This window comes from Pelodiscus sinensis, chromosome 2 (assembly GCF_052426305.1).
Source record: "Pelodiscus sinensis isolate ZL-2025 chromosome 2, ASM5242630v1, whole genome shotgun sequence".
Classification (NCBI taxonomy): Eukaryota; Metazoa; Chordata; order Testudines; family Trionychidae; genus Pelodiscus; species Pelodiscus sinensis.
This window is the reverse complement of record NC_143053.1, coordinates 47,372,513-47,387,820: the sequence shown is the minus strand read 5'-3', so window position 1 is coordinate 47,387,820 and position 15,308 is coordinate 47,372,513. Positions and strand designations below refer to the sequence as shown.

Genomic DNA, 15,308 nt, shown 5'->3' with positions numbered 1-15,308 from the left:
TTGGCACAACATGCAGTGCGTGTTCTAATGTTAAATTCCCAGCCCTTCACATCTCATTCATCAGTGATGGGCAGTGACAATCAGATTGATTCTCATCCTATCTAAGTTTTCAGACTCACATTAATGCTAAAATAAATAAAAATGCAGATGTAAAAATGTAATCACATATTTAGACAGGATGACCGTGTAGATTTTTTAAGTATATCAATCATCCTATCGGCTCTTACACCAATCTTTGCAAGTGCCTTAATTCATAGAATACATTTACATTTTATAGTCTGGCTCTTTTGAAGTCAACGGTAAAAGGCATTACAGATTTGACTCTCCCCAAACCTGTAAGGCAGACACTCAGACATCCTTTGTTAATAGTGTCCTCAATATCTAGTGCCTTCTATGAAAAGAAACACTGGTTTGAAAAAATTATCAGTCTTACCAAATGCCCATAAGATGAATTGAGGTAGCATCTTTAGGATTCAGTTCAATGGCCTTCTAGAAAGGAAAAGACAAAGCTATAAAAAGCCATTTCACCAAATCTAGGTTAAGAACACCCTTCGTTTTCTCCTTCTATTTCTGCAAACACCACCAGGGATACATTATTCACAATCTAATCTGAGTTCTTTATGTCTAAAAAGCCAGCAGGAATTTTTCAAAAGGTTGGTCATGCCAATATGTTCAGGCTTTGATACAGCTTCTGAAAAGAAATGAAATCATGTGAAAACTCAGCAGGTGTTAATTGTGCTGCATTATCTCCAATATATCCTTTAGTGGCTACAATCTGTGCTGAAAGAGCCCATGATAACACTAGGTCACACCAAATATCCATCTAGCCCAGTACCCTGCCCTCCTACTAGGGATGTAAAATCCAATTTAATCAGTTAACCAGTTAAACATTATATTTAATTGGTTAACTGCTTAAACCAGGCCTAGCTTCTGCAAACAGAGACTAGGGACACTGCTCATCCTGGCTAACAGCCACTGATAGACCTATTTTCCATGAATATATCTAACTCTTTTAAAAAATATATTATAGTCTTGGCGGAGACAACATCCTCTGGCAAGGAGTTCCACAGGCTGGCTGTATCTACATTGGTGCGATCTTGCCTGTCTAAACTAGCCGCGAGTTCTTGTGCAAGAACACTGACGTTCTAATGTATGAAATCAGTGCTTCTTGTGCAAGAACTATGATGCTACCGCTCAGGAATAAGCCCTCTTGTGCAACTGTTCTTGCGCAAGAAGCCAGTGTAGACAGGCAACATGAATTTCTTGCGCCAGAAAGCCCTATGGTTAAAATGGCCATTAGAGCTTTCTTGCGCAAGAGAGCGTCTACACTGGCATAGATGCTCTCAAAAGCACATCTCTTGCGCAAAGGCACATGCCAGTGTAGACGCGCTCTTCTGGAAGAGTTTTTGCACAAGAATTCTTCCGCAAAAGAAGAGTGAAAAATACTTTCTTGTGCCTGGCTGAAACCTGCTGCCTGGGCTCATCAGTTAATCTTCATGATTACACACAGCTCCCCTCCACCTCCCTGCTACTGCCTCAGATACAGAAGTAGCAGCATGGGGGTTGGGGAGATGCAGGCGGGAGCTGGTGCACACAGGAAGCCTGCTTAAAAACTAGCTCATCGCAAACACCAGCTCCTGCCTGCCCTCCCCTGCATTTAAACATGTAACCATTGCAATTTTCAGCAGTTACACGTTTACTTAATTAAATGCTTTTTAACATCCCTAATTACATCTTCCCTAAGTAGTCTCTTTTCCGAGCTCACCATTCAAAGTTAATGTACTCAATTCTTGGTATCAGAGATCAATCCTGTATAAATTCTACTACAGGCAGTCCCCGACTTACGCGGATCCAACTTACGTCGGATCCGCAGTTACGAACGGGGCTGCCCAGGAGTACACGGACTGCGGGAACTCGTGGTCCCGCCGCCCGTGTACTCCGGGCGAGAAAAGCTGCTCCGCGTCTCCCTGGTCTGCAGACCAGGAAGACGCGGAGCAAAGCCGCTGCTCTCCCCCCCCCCCCCCCCCCGCGGCTTTGCAAAGCCGCGGGGGGGCTCGGGCAGCGAGGCAGCCCAGGCCGCCTGGGCTGCTCCGCTGCCGGCTTCCCCGAGGCTTTGCAAAGCCGCGGGGAAAGCCGGCAGCGGGACAGGCCAGACGCCCCGCGGCTGTCGCGCTGCCGGCGTCCTCAGAGGCTTTGCTCCCCGTCTCCCTGGTCTGCTGGTCTCCAGCAGACCAGGGAGACTGGGAGCAAAGCCGCGGAGGACCCAGGCGGCGGGACCACGGTGCGTCTCGGTCCGCCGCCCACGTCTTCCTGGTCTGCTGGGGTGGGGGGGCGCAGCTAGTACGCCCCGCCCCGCCCCCCCCCAGCAGACTAGGTTTTTCTCTGGATGCCTGTGGCAGAGCAGCTGGGGCGCTGCCGGTTGGTCCCGCAGCGCCGCTCTGGGCGCTACTGGACCACCCCAGCAGCACCCCAGCTGCTCTGGTCCTGATTCAACCGCTGCTGGTCAGTTTCAGCAGTGGCTGAATCAGGACGCCTGGGGCAGAGCAGATGGGGTGCTGCTGGGTTGGTCCAGTAGCGCCGAGGAGCGGCGCTACTGGAGCAACCCAGCAGCACCCCAGCTGCTCTGCCCCAGGCGTCCTGAGTTAGCCGCTGCTGAAACTGAACAGCGCTGACTACAGGAAGCCCGAGGCAGAGTTGCTCTGCCTCGGGCTTCCTGGAATCAGCTGCTGATCAGTTTCAGCAGCAGCTGACTTGGGGATGCTTGGGGTTCTTAAGTTGATTCTGTATGTAAGTCAGAACTGGCGGTCAGTTTCAGCAGTGGCTGAATCTGGACGCCAGTTCCGACTTACCTACAGATTCAACTTAAGAACAAACCTACAGTCCCTATCTTGTATGTAACCCTGGGACTGCCTGTAGTTTCAGAACCTCAAACAGGTTTCAACAACACTCCCCTTCCATTCAGAGAATTTTTATCTTAATGGAAAGCAACTGAACAACACAATGCCCAAAGCTGCACAAAGATATTTTTCATATGTTAATTGTATGCTTGTCTGCTAGCATCCAGGTCATGACCCACAGCAGGAGGGCATCTCAGGCACCCAGAGTTACAGGGCAGACCATGACACAACTCCTCACTGGTCTGCAATTTGTAGAAAGAAGTGGTGTACTAGCTCATGCTTCTGAAAGAAACATACTTACTGACTGGAGGGAGTAGGAGACAGCCCAGCTGGCAGAAACAACACTGCTTTAGGCATGGAGGTTTTACAACTATCTGAACATGAGGAGTGATCAGAGCCTGCTTCAGGCGTACCAGCAGGCATGGAAAGAGATTTTTTATTACCTTCGCTCCTCTCGTCACCCCAAGTGGAACAAGCAGGTAAGACTAGTCTTTAATTAACCCACTCAAAACATGCCATGTCAAAGGTTCTGATGCAATTTGCTTCAGAGCTATATTTTATTACCTCCCAATCAATATGAATATGAGGCAACTGAGAAAGTTAGGGAGGGGACACAAGCAAAAGAGTTAAGTTCCAATTGGTGGGCTGATTTTTGCCCTCATTCACATATTTCTTTTTTTAATCCATACTGATACCTCTGGTTCCTGTTTGTAGGCTGCTGAGAAAAATGATACTGATGGGGAGATCAGCCATAGAATTGCAATTTTCCACCCCAGAAAACAGCTAGCAAGCCACTTTTCTGGGGGTTCCAAAATGAACTATACTGATGCTATCATAGTAGAAAATGATATTTGCAATACCTGGAAGTGTTCCTTGATAACATATGCATTTGCAATTTTAGTCTTGATTCCTTCATAATCACCAACATCACTGATGCAGATTGCATACCACTAAATTCAAAATAAAGCAGACTATTAAAAGGATATTTAGTAGCTCTAATAAAATAAAATTAGAATTGTCACCACCAACACCCAGATCAATATTACTTTTATAAGCAAGTATTTATTCAAGTGTTATGATGACTTAGCACTACTGTTTGCTTTAAAAGTCCTCATCACAGCTGACCACAATACATTAGGAGCCAGTGTTTCACTATTACTAAATTGCATTGGCAGCAGGACTGACTGTACTCAGTTACCCCTATGGGTCTGGCGTTACTGAGGAGAGAAGAGGAACAGGAGAAGAAAGGAGGGTGGACCCAGGAAACCTAGGAACTTGCGGCAGTCACCACTATGGCGCAGAGGCAACAGATAGGACATGTAATGCATTTTCGAGACTGAAAAAGGGTGATCAGTGCAGGCACCAAGAACTGACACCAATCAGCTGCCTCTGTGGTCCTGCAGACTTAGCTTGATCTTGATCTGCAAGAATCCAAATTCAGAGTCTTTTTGAAAGCAGTCAAATCCTCCTGGGTCTTAGTTAAAAAACTAACGCTGTGTGTTAAAGGAGGTAGCATAGAAGTTTGCCAGATAACTCTACAGCTAAAAAAGTCACAACCAAATCACAACTACTCCTGTTTCTACTGTCAGATGTCTGAGGATAGTGTAAGGCAACATTTCAATTAACATACTTTAAACAGCTCACCTTGTGTACTGCAAAACTTGACTCATTTTTTTCTAGTGCCTTCTTTGCATATTCAAGAGCTTCATAAACCAGTTGCTTTTTCTCCTCTGCAGTGGTGCTACTAAGTTGGGCTAGATCACGTGAGGCCCGTGCTAGCCTCCATAGTATCTCCGCATCCTCACTAGTTATAAACATAACGGATATATTAAGATCTGTCCATAAAGCAGATTTTAAATTAATCACTAACTACACAACTCAGCTTAGCATTAAGGTAATTCTATATCACATACAACAAAAGGCTAAATGCAACAAATATGAAATCTCAGTCACAGTGATTTGCTAAAAAATCTTTGGCAATAGTAATTTGATCTTTGAAGCAATACATATATTGGCTCCATAGGAAGAAACTTCTTTTTTTTAAACTGATGCAAATTCACAAATAGTACATTTAAAGTTAAGACTCAGGAAGGAAAACACAGAAATCAACATTTAGATATGACTCTGTCATGGTCATGAGGGATGGCCAGCAGCCTGGGAACTAAGGAGTTAACTGCACCTAGCCAGGTAGTAGTCAGCCAATAGAAATGCAGATAGGGATTTCAAACTGAGACAAAGGAATTTTGGGGTTTTCCCTCCTTTGTCTCTGAGCCAGTTTGCTCTAGATACTGAGGAGACAGAAGACATATCTCTCTCTAAGAAAAAAGACTCTTCATAATGTCTAAGTAGGGTAAAATTAAGATAAATCCATTAGGCTTTATTGTTTTCTATGTGGGACTTTGGATCTGATGTCTGTGCTATTAGTAGTGGGTTTTCCTTTCTGTTGTAACTAACTTTTGGCCCATGGGATTCCCCATGAGTTTATTAATTGGTGGCTCTTACCATCTAGCCAATCCAATTATGCTTGTAATAGGAGTATTGTTTTGATAATAAAAGTTCTTCCTTTTTTTAATTAACCTGATATTGGTTCAGTTCTGAGTCCTGGAAAATCTGTCTGTGGATATTTGCATGCCAATGACTAGAGGAGAGCAACCATAGACTGCAGTTTATATTTTCTCTTTTTCAATCTCTTTGGAGAAAAGAGTTTGGGGTTCCCTGGGGTTGGTTTCAAGTGTCCACCCATGTTTGTGAGTACAAAAGCACTTGATGATGGCAGTGCATTTTTATCCCCAAAATCTAGGTTTTTAAGATGTTGGGGGAAAGCTTTATATCAAAGCCTGGAAAGATAAGATTTTGGGGTTGCTTTTGCAGGCCCCCACTTCTGCATTCATTGTGCCAGAGTGGGGAATCAGCCTTGACAGACCCAAACTATTTATTTTTCAATATTCAGTTGGTTTCATATACATGTTAATTGCTAGTGAATGCAGTCCATATTTCTATAGTTTTTATAATATTAGTCATAATAATGTGGGGATAGCCAATACAATTAAATACCTGGTTTTGTGCTGGATCAGCAATTGATAAAGCTTTTTGGTTTCTCCACTCCCATAGAGGTAGTCTGCTTGCTCTATGGTTTCCTCAACTTTGAAAGGGGTGGGTATAGTGGAAAGAGGAGACAAAAATGAATAAATATGAAAGCCTACCAGATAAGTAAGAATATATTTCAAAGTACAATTGTAACCACCACCAGGCCGATTTGAACCTGGAACTTCTGAAGCAGGTATAGGAGCCTCCACCCTCTGAGCTAAAAGCCAGCTGGCTCCCAGCCCATGCTGTAGAGGTCTCTTGACCTTAGCTCTTGCTGTGATCTAGGTACCACTTACATTGCTCAGTAACCACACTAGGTGGTATGGATTACATACTTCCCCTAGGTGAGGAAGGGTGACCTAAGCTTCAGAGATCCAGTTGAGATCCTGGACGATCCCCCACTTATAACCACCACCAGGCAGATTTGAACCTAGGACCACTGGAGCTGAGTATAGGAGCCTCTACACTCTGAGCTAAAAGCCAGCTGTCTCCCAGCCCGTGCTGTAGAGGTCTCTTGGTCTTAACCCTTGCTGTGGTCTAGGTACCACTCACATTGCTCAGTAACCACACTACATGTGTGGGTTACACAATAATCCAACAACCATTAGCCAAACATCTTGAAACACAAAAAATCAGCACTAAAGACAGAGCCAAACAAAAGCATTTCCAATTTCAAATTGACTGTGTTTATACTAACTTTTAGCAGCCATGGGATACAGACTTGTACCAGATGTGTTTATTTTCAGTGAACAACTTCTGGGAACAGGAACAATATTAAAAATATTACTCTATGAAATGGTAAAACTACCCTCAGCAATAGACAGTGTAAGAAGTGCAACAGATTTCAGAATGTTATTCTGATGACCTCACAATTGCTGAACAGAGTTTGGTTTAGTTTTTGGTGATGTATACGGACTTGTCTATAGCAAAATGCAGGACAATGTAGCACTTTAAAGACTAACAAGATGGTTTACTAGATGATGAGCTTTCGTGGGCCAACCCACTTCCTCAGATCAAATAGTGGAAGAAAGAAGTCAACCATATATACCAAAGGATACAATTAAAAAAATGAACACATATGAAAAGGACAAATCACATTGCAGAACAGGAGGGGGATGCAGGCGGAGGGGAGGAAGGAAGGAAGGTAAGTGTCTGTGAATTGATGATATTAGAGGTGGGGAGAGTGGGATGTTTGTGAGTTAATGGTATTAGAGGTGATAATTGGGGAAACTATCTTGGTAATGGGTGAGATAGTTCAAATGTTTGTTCAGTCCTTTTTGGAAAGTGTCGAATTTTAAAATGAATGACAGGTCAGAGGATTCCCTTTCAAGTACAGTTAAAAATAACTGCTGGCCTGGGTCAGTTCACTTAGGCTCTCAAACAGACCTTTGGACCCAAGCCCTAATTGAAGCGTAGGTGTTTGGCTCAAGTGGAGCTCGAGCTTTGGAATCCAAACATCAACACCATCATTAAACAGATCCTTAGCCCAAGCCTCACAAGCCTAAATCAGTTGACCCAGGCTAGCCGAGGATGTCCAGTTACAGTATAATTTATACCTTAATGATTGGAATATGGAGCATGTGGGAGATCAGAGACTCAGGGTACATCTACACTAAAACTTTAATTCGAACTAACTTAGTTCGAATTAGTTAATTCGAACTAAGCTAATTTGAACTAACGGATCCAGACTAAAAAACTAGTTCGAATTAGCGTTTTGCTAATTCGAACTAGCATGTCCACACAGAGTGGACCCTGAACCGGGCTTAAGGATGGCCGGAAGTAGTGCCGGCAGGGCATCAGAGGAGGACTTAGAGCGTGGAGATGCTGTCTCAGGCTAGCTGAGGGCTGTGCTTAAAGGGTCCCGATCCCCACCCTGGACAGACAGTTCTCAGGGGTGCCCCGCTTGCAAAGCAGTCCTGGCTTGGAGTGCCTGGACTACCCACACTGGGCACATCACAGCACTTGGCCATCAGCCCGGCTGCACTTGCCGCAGGCTGCCATCTGGGGAGAGGGGGCAATTGGGGGGCTGCAGGAGAGCTTCCACCCCCAGAAGCCCGCAGAGCCAGCCCAGTCCTCCCCATCGGGGGCTCATGCCCCATTCCTCCCTCACCTCCTTCCACTTACCCCTCCCTAGCCCCCCTTCCTGATGTACAAAATAAAGATAACGTGTCTTCCAAAATGGAATCTGTCTTTATTGAACAAAACTGGGGGAGACTGGGAAAGGGAGGTGGGAGAGGGGAAGAGAGAGGCTGGGAGAGGTGAGGGCAACTAAAATGATCAGGGGTTGGGAACAGGTCCCATATGAAGAGAAGCTAAAGAGACTGGGACTTTTCAGCTTAGAAAAGAGGAGACAGTGGGGGGACAGGATAGAGGTCTCTAAAAGCATGAGTGGGGTGGAGAGGGTGCACACAGAAAAGTTCTTCATTAGTTCCCATAAAGAAGGACTAGAGGACACCAAAGGAAAGGAATGGGTATCAGGCTTCAAACTAGTAACAGAAAGTTGTTCTTCACAAAGCAAAGAGTCAACCTGTGGAACTCCTTGCTGCAGGAGGCTGTGAAGGCTAGAACTAGAACAGAGTTTAAAGGGAGTGAGATCAAGTCATGGAGGCTGGGTCCATGGAGTGGTATTAGCCAGGGGGTAGGAGTGGTGTCCCTGCCCAAGGTTTGTGGAAGGCTGGAGAGGGATGGCACGAGACAAATGGCTTGGTCACTGTCTTCGGTCCATCCCCTCCAGGGACCCTAGGGTTGGCCGCTGTCGGCAGACAGGCTACTGGGCTAGATGGACCTTTGGTCTGACCCAGGACGGCCATTGTAAGCTCAGGGCTCAGGGTCAGGGGTCTCACTGGACCCCCTTGATTCTCTTGCACACCTGCTCCTGGGTGGCCAGGCTGGCAGCTCTCCTGCCCTAGTCGGCCACTTTCCTGTACCTAGTGCGAGATCGTGGACGAGGTCCACGATGTTTGCACTAGCCCAGGCGGGTGCCCGCCTCTTGCGGTCCCAGGCAAGCTACCGGGAGCCGCCAGCCTGGTCCCGGGAAGAGGGGGAGGACTGGAGGGCATCGGGTAGGTGGCTCGAGCAGTGCCAGGTGCAGGGTCTGCTGGCTGGGTGCTGGCAGGCTTGCACCTGGCACGGGCACCGTAGCCAGCCCGTGCCCCTTTAAGGGGTCCGGGGGCTGGGAGGGGGGCAGAAGAGTTTCCCTGGTGTTGGCCAGAGTGGCCACCAGGGAAACCTGGGGAGGGCTAGCCTCCCACTAGTTCAAATTAAGGAGCTACACACCCCTTAATTCAAACTAGCTAGTTCGAACTAGGCTTAATCCTCGTAAAATGAGGTTTTCCTAGTTCGAACTAAGCGCTCCGTTAGTTCGAATTAAATTCGAACTAACAGAACGCTAGTGTAGCTCCTATGAAAGTTAGTTCGAACTAACGTCTGTTAGTTCGAACTAACTTTGTAGTGTAGACATACCCTGAAAAACAATAAGGCAAACTGAATGAATATGGTTATTTACTATCAGACTGATCCTTCCATGTATTTTCTTCATAATTTGTTCAAAATTCAAAGATGGCAGGATACCGTATTTTCCGGCGTATAGGGCGACTGGGCGTATAAGACGACCCCCTATCTTTTTAATTAAAAGATAGGGTTTCATCTTATACCCCAGCGCCCCTCCGCCTCCTTTGCTCCCAGTGTCCCTGGTCTGCTGGAGATGGTCCCCAGCAGACCAGAGGCACCGGGAGCAAAGCCGCCAGGAGTGCCTGGGCTTTCCCCCCCCCCCCCCCCACCTCTGCCGGAGCCCCTCCGCGGCTTTGAAAGCCTCGGGGGAAGCCGGCGGGGGGGGCATCCCAGGGGCGCATGGGCTGCCCCCCCGCCAGAGCCCCTCCGCGGCTTTGAAAGCCTCGGGGGAAGCCGGCGGCGGGGCATCCCAGGCGCGCATGGGCTGCCCCGCCGCCGGCTTCCCCCGAGGCTTTCAAAGCCGCAGAGGGGCTCCGGCGGCGGGGCATCCGGCGTACAAGACGACCCCTGATTTTTGGGGGATGTTTTTTAACTTCAGAAGTCGTCTTGTACGCCGGAATATACGGTACATCAGCGATACAATGCTTTTGAAAATATTGTGAGTTCTGGTAACCAGAAATAAGGGCCCCACAATTTAGCTAACTAAAGTACTACTAGCCTCAGGGGGTAGGCAAGTTAGTCTGTACCCTCTGAAGCTTCTGAACATGCAAAACACTGCATTCAGCCTTATGGAGTGGAAATCCATCAACTTCACAAAGTACTACTGTTACACACAAGGCCACAGAGAATGAAATGATGGCAAATTTTATTAAATGAACCAAAACTGAACTTTTCAGCCCAGCTTGCCACTTTATCAAATTTGTTGACTAAAGCCATTAGAAGTTGCACAACCACCTGGTTTTTAAAACATGAGTGTGACCAATTTTTGTTTTTCATATTTTTACCACGGAGCACTTGGAGGTTTACCTTGTGATTCCTAAATAGGCTTGCCACAGCCTACATTTCCAGTCAGTCCCCCAATGCTAATAATAACAATAAATACCTAGCTCTTAAATCTAAAGATATAGGTCTTGGTGTTAGCCAGTGGCTGGGGTAATGAGTGGTCTGTGAGCCTTATCACACCCGAGTCTTTGACTGCTAGGACAGAGTCCCTTCGCAGTTGGCAGCCAGGGAGGCTGACGGGCGCCCCAAGAGTCTGCCCCGTGGAGGCGGCACGACTCAACGCTCAGCTCTTACTGCATTTACACCTGACCGGCTATGGTTCTTTTTGATTGCATTTGGTTCTGTTACAGGAACAGGAGGAGTTGGGTTAAAGCTTAAACAGTTACTATTTTATTGTTACAAGGCAAGCTTAGCTGTTAAATGTTACTGCTGTGTTACAGATAACACAGCCACTACAAAGACAAGACAGAAAAAATACAATAAAAGTCACTTAAAGGTACCGTGGAACCCTTTTGGTTCTCTGAGCTCTTATTGAAATGTGTACAAAATAGACACCTAGCAGGTATATTCTCACCCCTGTGATCCTTACTTCGGTGAAGCCAGGGTTTCTCTCAATCCCAATGGGAAGCAGTCAATACGAGACAAAGGTGTCCCTAAAGTCTCGGGGGTCCAAGACTGCCTGACCAGCAGGTATATGGGTGGATCTCCAATTAGAGTGGGGCACAGCGCCCCAATTTATACCCCTGTGGTCACGTAGATGCTTCTCTTGTCATTAAAATGCCAATTAAGTTGGAACGTCTTTGTGACGCCCATTCCCACAGGGGGTCCAAAGCTTAATTTGCACCTGTGAGGCGGAGGTAACTAAATCATTAGGGCCGGACATTCTTTCTGATGGGGCTGCAGATTCCTCTTCTGGGACAGTGTGTGTAGGCGTATCAATTACTGGTACCAGCCAAAGGCAGCCTGAGGCCCTGATCGCCTGCTGGCCCAATTGCCGCTCTTATCTGGTTCCTGTCTAGCAGCCAGGGCCATTGTTATTCCAGCACCTCTGGAGGCCCTGGAGCCTTTGAAGACAGAATTTCGCTCTCAAGGATTCTCTCTCCCAAGGATGTCAGGAGGAGGGGGAGGCGGGGTTCTGTCTGGCTACACTTGGTCTGATCATTCTTTATTGTTTATCATACACCACAGGGTAGATGGTGCAGACACCGCACAAAACCCCACCATGATTAAAGAATCTCTGTGGAAGGTGGGAATGCCCGACGAATATCACCTACCCCCACAACCATCTCCTATCCGAGACGCCGCTCCATTTGATCCATCTCGCCCTAAGGGAGTTTGGTTTACAGATGGCAGTGCTAAACTGATCAAGGGGAAGTGGAAAGGAAGGGCTGCAGCAGTCCCAGCTGATAACTCCACTGACTACTGCTATAGAGGGATCCACCCAGCTCACGGAATTAGCAGCAATTAAACTATCCTGTGAGGCAAGTGCTAGCACTATTTACACAGACTCCTATGCTGTATGGGCAGGAGCCACCCAGTAGATAACTAATTGGAGAAATAACCACTGGATGATAGGAGGGAAACCAGTCTGGGGATTAGAATATTGGAAGTGGATCTATCACCATGCAACCCAACTGACCCTAGGCATAGGTCACGTGTCAGCCCACCAACGGAACAACGCTCCAGCTGCCCAATTAAATAACTTAGCTGATGCGATAGCCCAGATCTCTGCCACCCAGGTGGATTGGGAACGCTTATACACATGGCTACATGAGACTTTGGGGCATAAAGGGAGTGAGGAACTGGTGAGGCAGGCACATATCAGGGGGTGCTCTTTGTGCTGAGACCCGAAAGCACATTAACGAGGGACAGCGGTTTGCCAGAATACGAGAGGGAAAAGCACTATGGGCAACCTGGCAAATTGATTACATTACCTCCACCAGACAGAGATGGAAGTATATTTTGACTGGAGTGGAGGTTGTCTCGGGAATCGGCTTTGCCTACCCGACCCAATTGGCAACGGGGTTGTCAACCCTCACGGGACTAAACCGCTTAACAGCACTTGTCCCAACACCCCAAGAAATACAATCAGATAATGGCTCACATTTTAAGAATAAGCTAGTTCAGGAGTGGGCCCTCCAGAACGGAGTTCAGTGGACCTTTCACCTCCCGTACCGACCCCAGTCCAACGGCATAATTGAGAGATGGAATGAGTTGCTAAAGCAGCACTTTAAGCCCACGGACAGTACATGGGGAGACAGACTAGACGTCATAGTTCAGCGGCTGAACAACCGGCAAACCCCTATGGGTAACCCTATCAGTAAAGGATTCTTTCCCACAGGAAGAATCTCTCCAGCCCAAAATACACCACTGAAGGACTCCAAATATGCTCCTGGGGATACCATTGTAATTAAACACCCCAGCCTTGGAACACAGACACACGTTCTCCAAACTTATAAAGGAAAGGGGGTGTGGACCACCTCAAGTTCTGGAAGGATACCAATAACTATCACTGAGGCTTGGATTGTATCCAAGACCAGTTGACCTTGTGCTTTCTTTCAGAATCAAAGGTGATAACGTTCATACTCGTTGTCATTAGTCACAAAACTTGGTTGTGTGGCATTCTGGCGCCTCTGGGCGCACAGCGCATGCACGGGCCTGCCCCCCTAGGGTGTGTAGGCCTGCCCCCGGGGCGCACAGCGCAAGCATGGCCCAGTCCGGCCTGGCTGTCACATATGCCGGGCCGTGTAGGGCCTCATGGCCATGGGGGAAAGGGCGTTGCTGGCCGGCGCTGCAGGAGCCGGGCACGCGGTGCCTGATGGCAGCTGTAAGGGACGCCGCGCACCCCTTACAGCTGCCATCAGGCGCCCCCCATCAGTTGGCGCCCTGGGCAGCTGCCCAGCTCGCCCATGCCTCCGTCCGGCCCCGCTCAAGCCACAGCATGTTTGAACTTGTTGTAACATTCCTTGTGGCCACAGCAGCCTCTCCAGAACGCCATCCAAACCACCGCCTCAGCTCCTGGCACCTCAGACTGCTGGATGTGCACACTGTTGAACTCTTCTACAAGACTAGGGATTGAATTTGTTCCTCTAAACTTGAACAGCTGGTGGAACAGAGCGACATCAGGTGGGGACCAGCCTGGTTCGACGACAGCGACCCCGACCACCAGGATCTTCAGAATGACTCTGGAGGGAGGTCTTGGGGGTGGCACGGACGCTGGCAGCCTACGGTATGGGGTCAACGTTTAAAGTATGTAGTAGGGACCTCTAGGGAAGTGTACCCCATCTGTTTTGCAAATGTGAATGATACTGGAGCCCACCTAGGGTGGCTGGAGGATAAACAATGTACCTACACTGTGTTCTTTAACAAGAAATCGGGAACCTGGGACATTAACACACCCCACCAGGAACCCTTAACTTGTTGGGAATCCACCCTTGTTCCCCTGAATTTCAGCCAGTACCCTGAGGGGCAAACTTGGTTTAACAACTCACTATTCATGATTCCCAGCATCGGACAAATCTATAACCCCACACTGATAACCAATAGTACCCTGCTTCTACACCAGTGTATTGGGATTAACTTATTCCCCACAGACCAAGTCTTACAGGACTTATTACTCGCACTGCACTGCACAGCCACCAATGATAGTTATTGTGTTACCCACCATGCTCCGAAGAAAGGACCCATGGGAAAAGAGTGGTACAAGGGACCCTATACCCCTATTTTAGAAAAGGAGCACGGATTGTTTTTCATTTGTGAGCAGAGAGCTTACAAATAACTGCCTATAAACTGGAAAGGGTGGTGCTCACTGGGACATGCTGTTCCCGGGGGACTCACTATGCACCCCCATATCATGGCTCCAGGTATCACTAACCTTGAGAACTTCTTACATTGGTCACCACAAAGGTTTTCCGTTAATCCCCTTATAGAACATCCCACAGGTTTCCATCAGTTTGCGCGTGCATTCCTTCCCTGGCTTGGAGTAGCTGAGCTCGAGAAGGCTTTGGTAAATGTATCCGGGCAAACAGAGGAAGTGCTGAAGATGCCCTGGGCTTGCTCAATGAGCAAATCCAATCAGTAGCCCGTTTTGCCCTACAAAACAGAGTGCCTTAGACGCAATCCTAGCCCAACAGGAAGGGGTATGTGCAGTTATTAATCAGTCTTGCTGCTTCTATGTAAATAACTCGGGAAAAATTGAACAAGACGTATCTGCTATTAAGAGCAAGGATGGGAAAATCTCATGGCTAGAGTGGCTAGCCCAACACCTAGATTTCTCACTGACGCCATTTATTCACTCCATTGTAAATACCGTGTTTACTGTCTTGATTGTTGTAATTGCCTTTTGTGTGATCTTATGCCTTGTGAAGCGCTTAATTGACACAGCTGTAACCTCAGCAACGATCCGATACATGGCGCTAGAAAGTGATCCTACCCAATCCCTTGATTGTGAACCCCCTAATGAGGCTACCCTGATGGGACGGTTTTAGCTTCCTCCAAGGAGGGCAAAAGGTGCTGGCATCACCACCACCTTGCATTCTGGGACTTAGTGTGTGACGTAACAAGGGGGTGGAATGTAGCCATACAGAATCCAAGGATGTCGGGGGGGAGGGGGTTCTGTCTGGCTACACTTGGTCTGGTTATTCTTTATTGTTTATCATTCCACAAAAAGAAAATTTGTTAAATTAGTATTTTTGAAACAGGACACTAAGGATATGTCTACATTTACTCCTAATTGATACTGTGGCAATTAATGTATCGGGGATCAATTTAGTGGGTCTTAATTGATCACAGATCCCCCTCCCATTGACTCCAGTACACCACTGAAATGAGAAGCGTAAGTTAAAGTTTCTTGTGTTGATCCAGCACAGTGTT

The 15,308-nt window shown here is 47.4% G+C and overlaps 1 protein-coding gene and 1 pseudogene across 4 annotated transcripts in view; one reads left to right on the top strand and one right to left on the bottom strand.

The window, feature by feature from the left end:
• Positions 1-15,308, bottom strand: part of RMDN1 (regulator of microtubule dynamics 1) — a 41,088-nt gene that overhangs the window by 19,451 nt on the left and 6,329 nt on the right. For 3 of the 4 annotated variants that reach the window (XM_075920438.2, XM_075920437.2, XM_075920439.2), the window contains exons 3-6: positions 5,952-6,039; positions 4,542-4,701; positions 3,758-3,847; positions 434-489 (exon numbers count right to left, since the gene is read on the bottom strand). In XM_075920438.2, the coding sequence (XP_075776553.1) occupies positions 434-489; positions 3,758-3,847; positions 4,542-4,701; positions 5,952-6,039 (394 nt within the window). Of the gene's footprint in view, positions 1-433; positions 490-3,757; positions 3,848-4,541; positions 4,702-5,951; positions 6,040-6,681; positions 6,837-15,308 lie in introns of those variants that run through there. The other variant, XM_075920440.2, reaches the window with a different exon arrangement.
• On the top strand, positions 13,409-14,923 carry LOC149525255 (endogenous retroviral envelope protein HEMO-like; annotated as a pseudogene).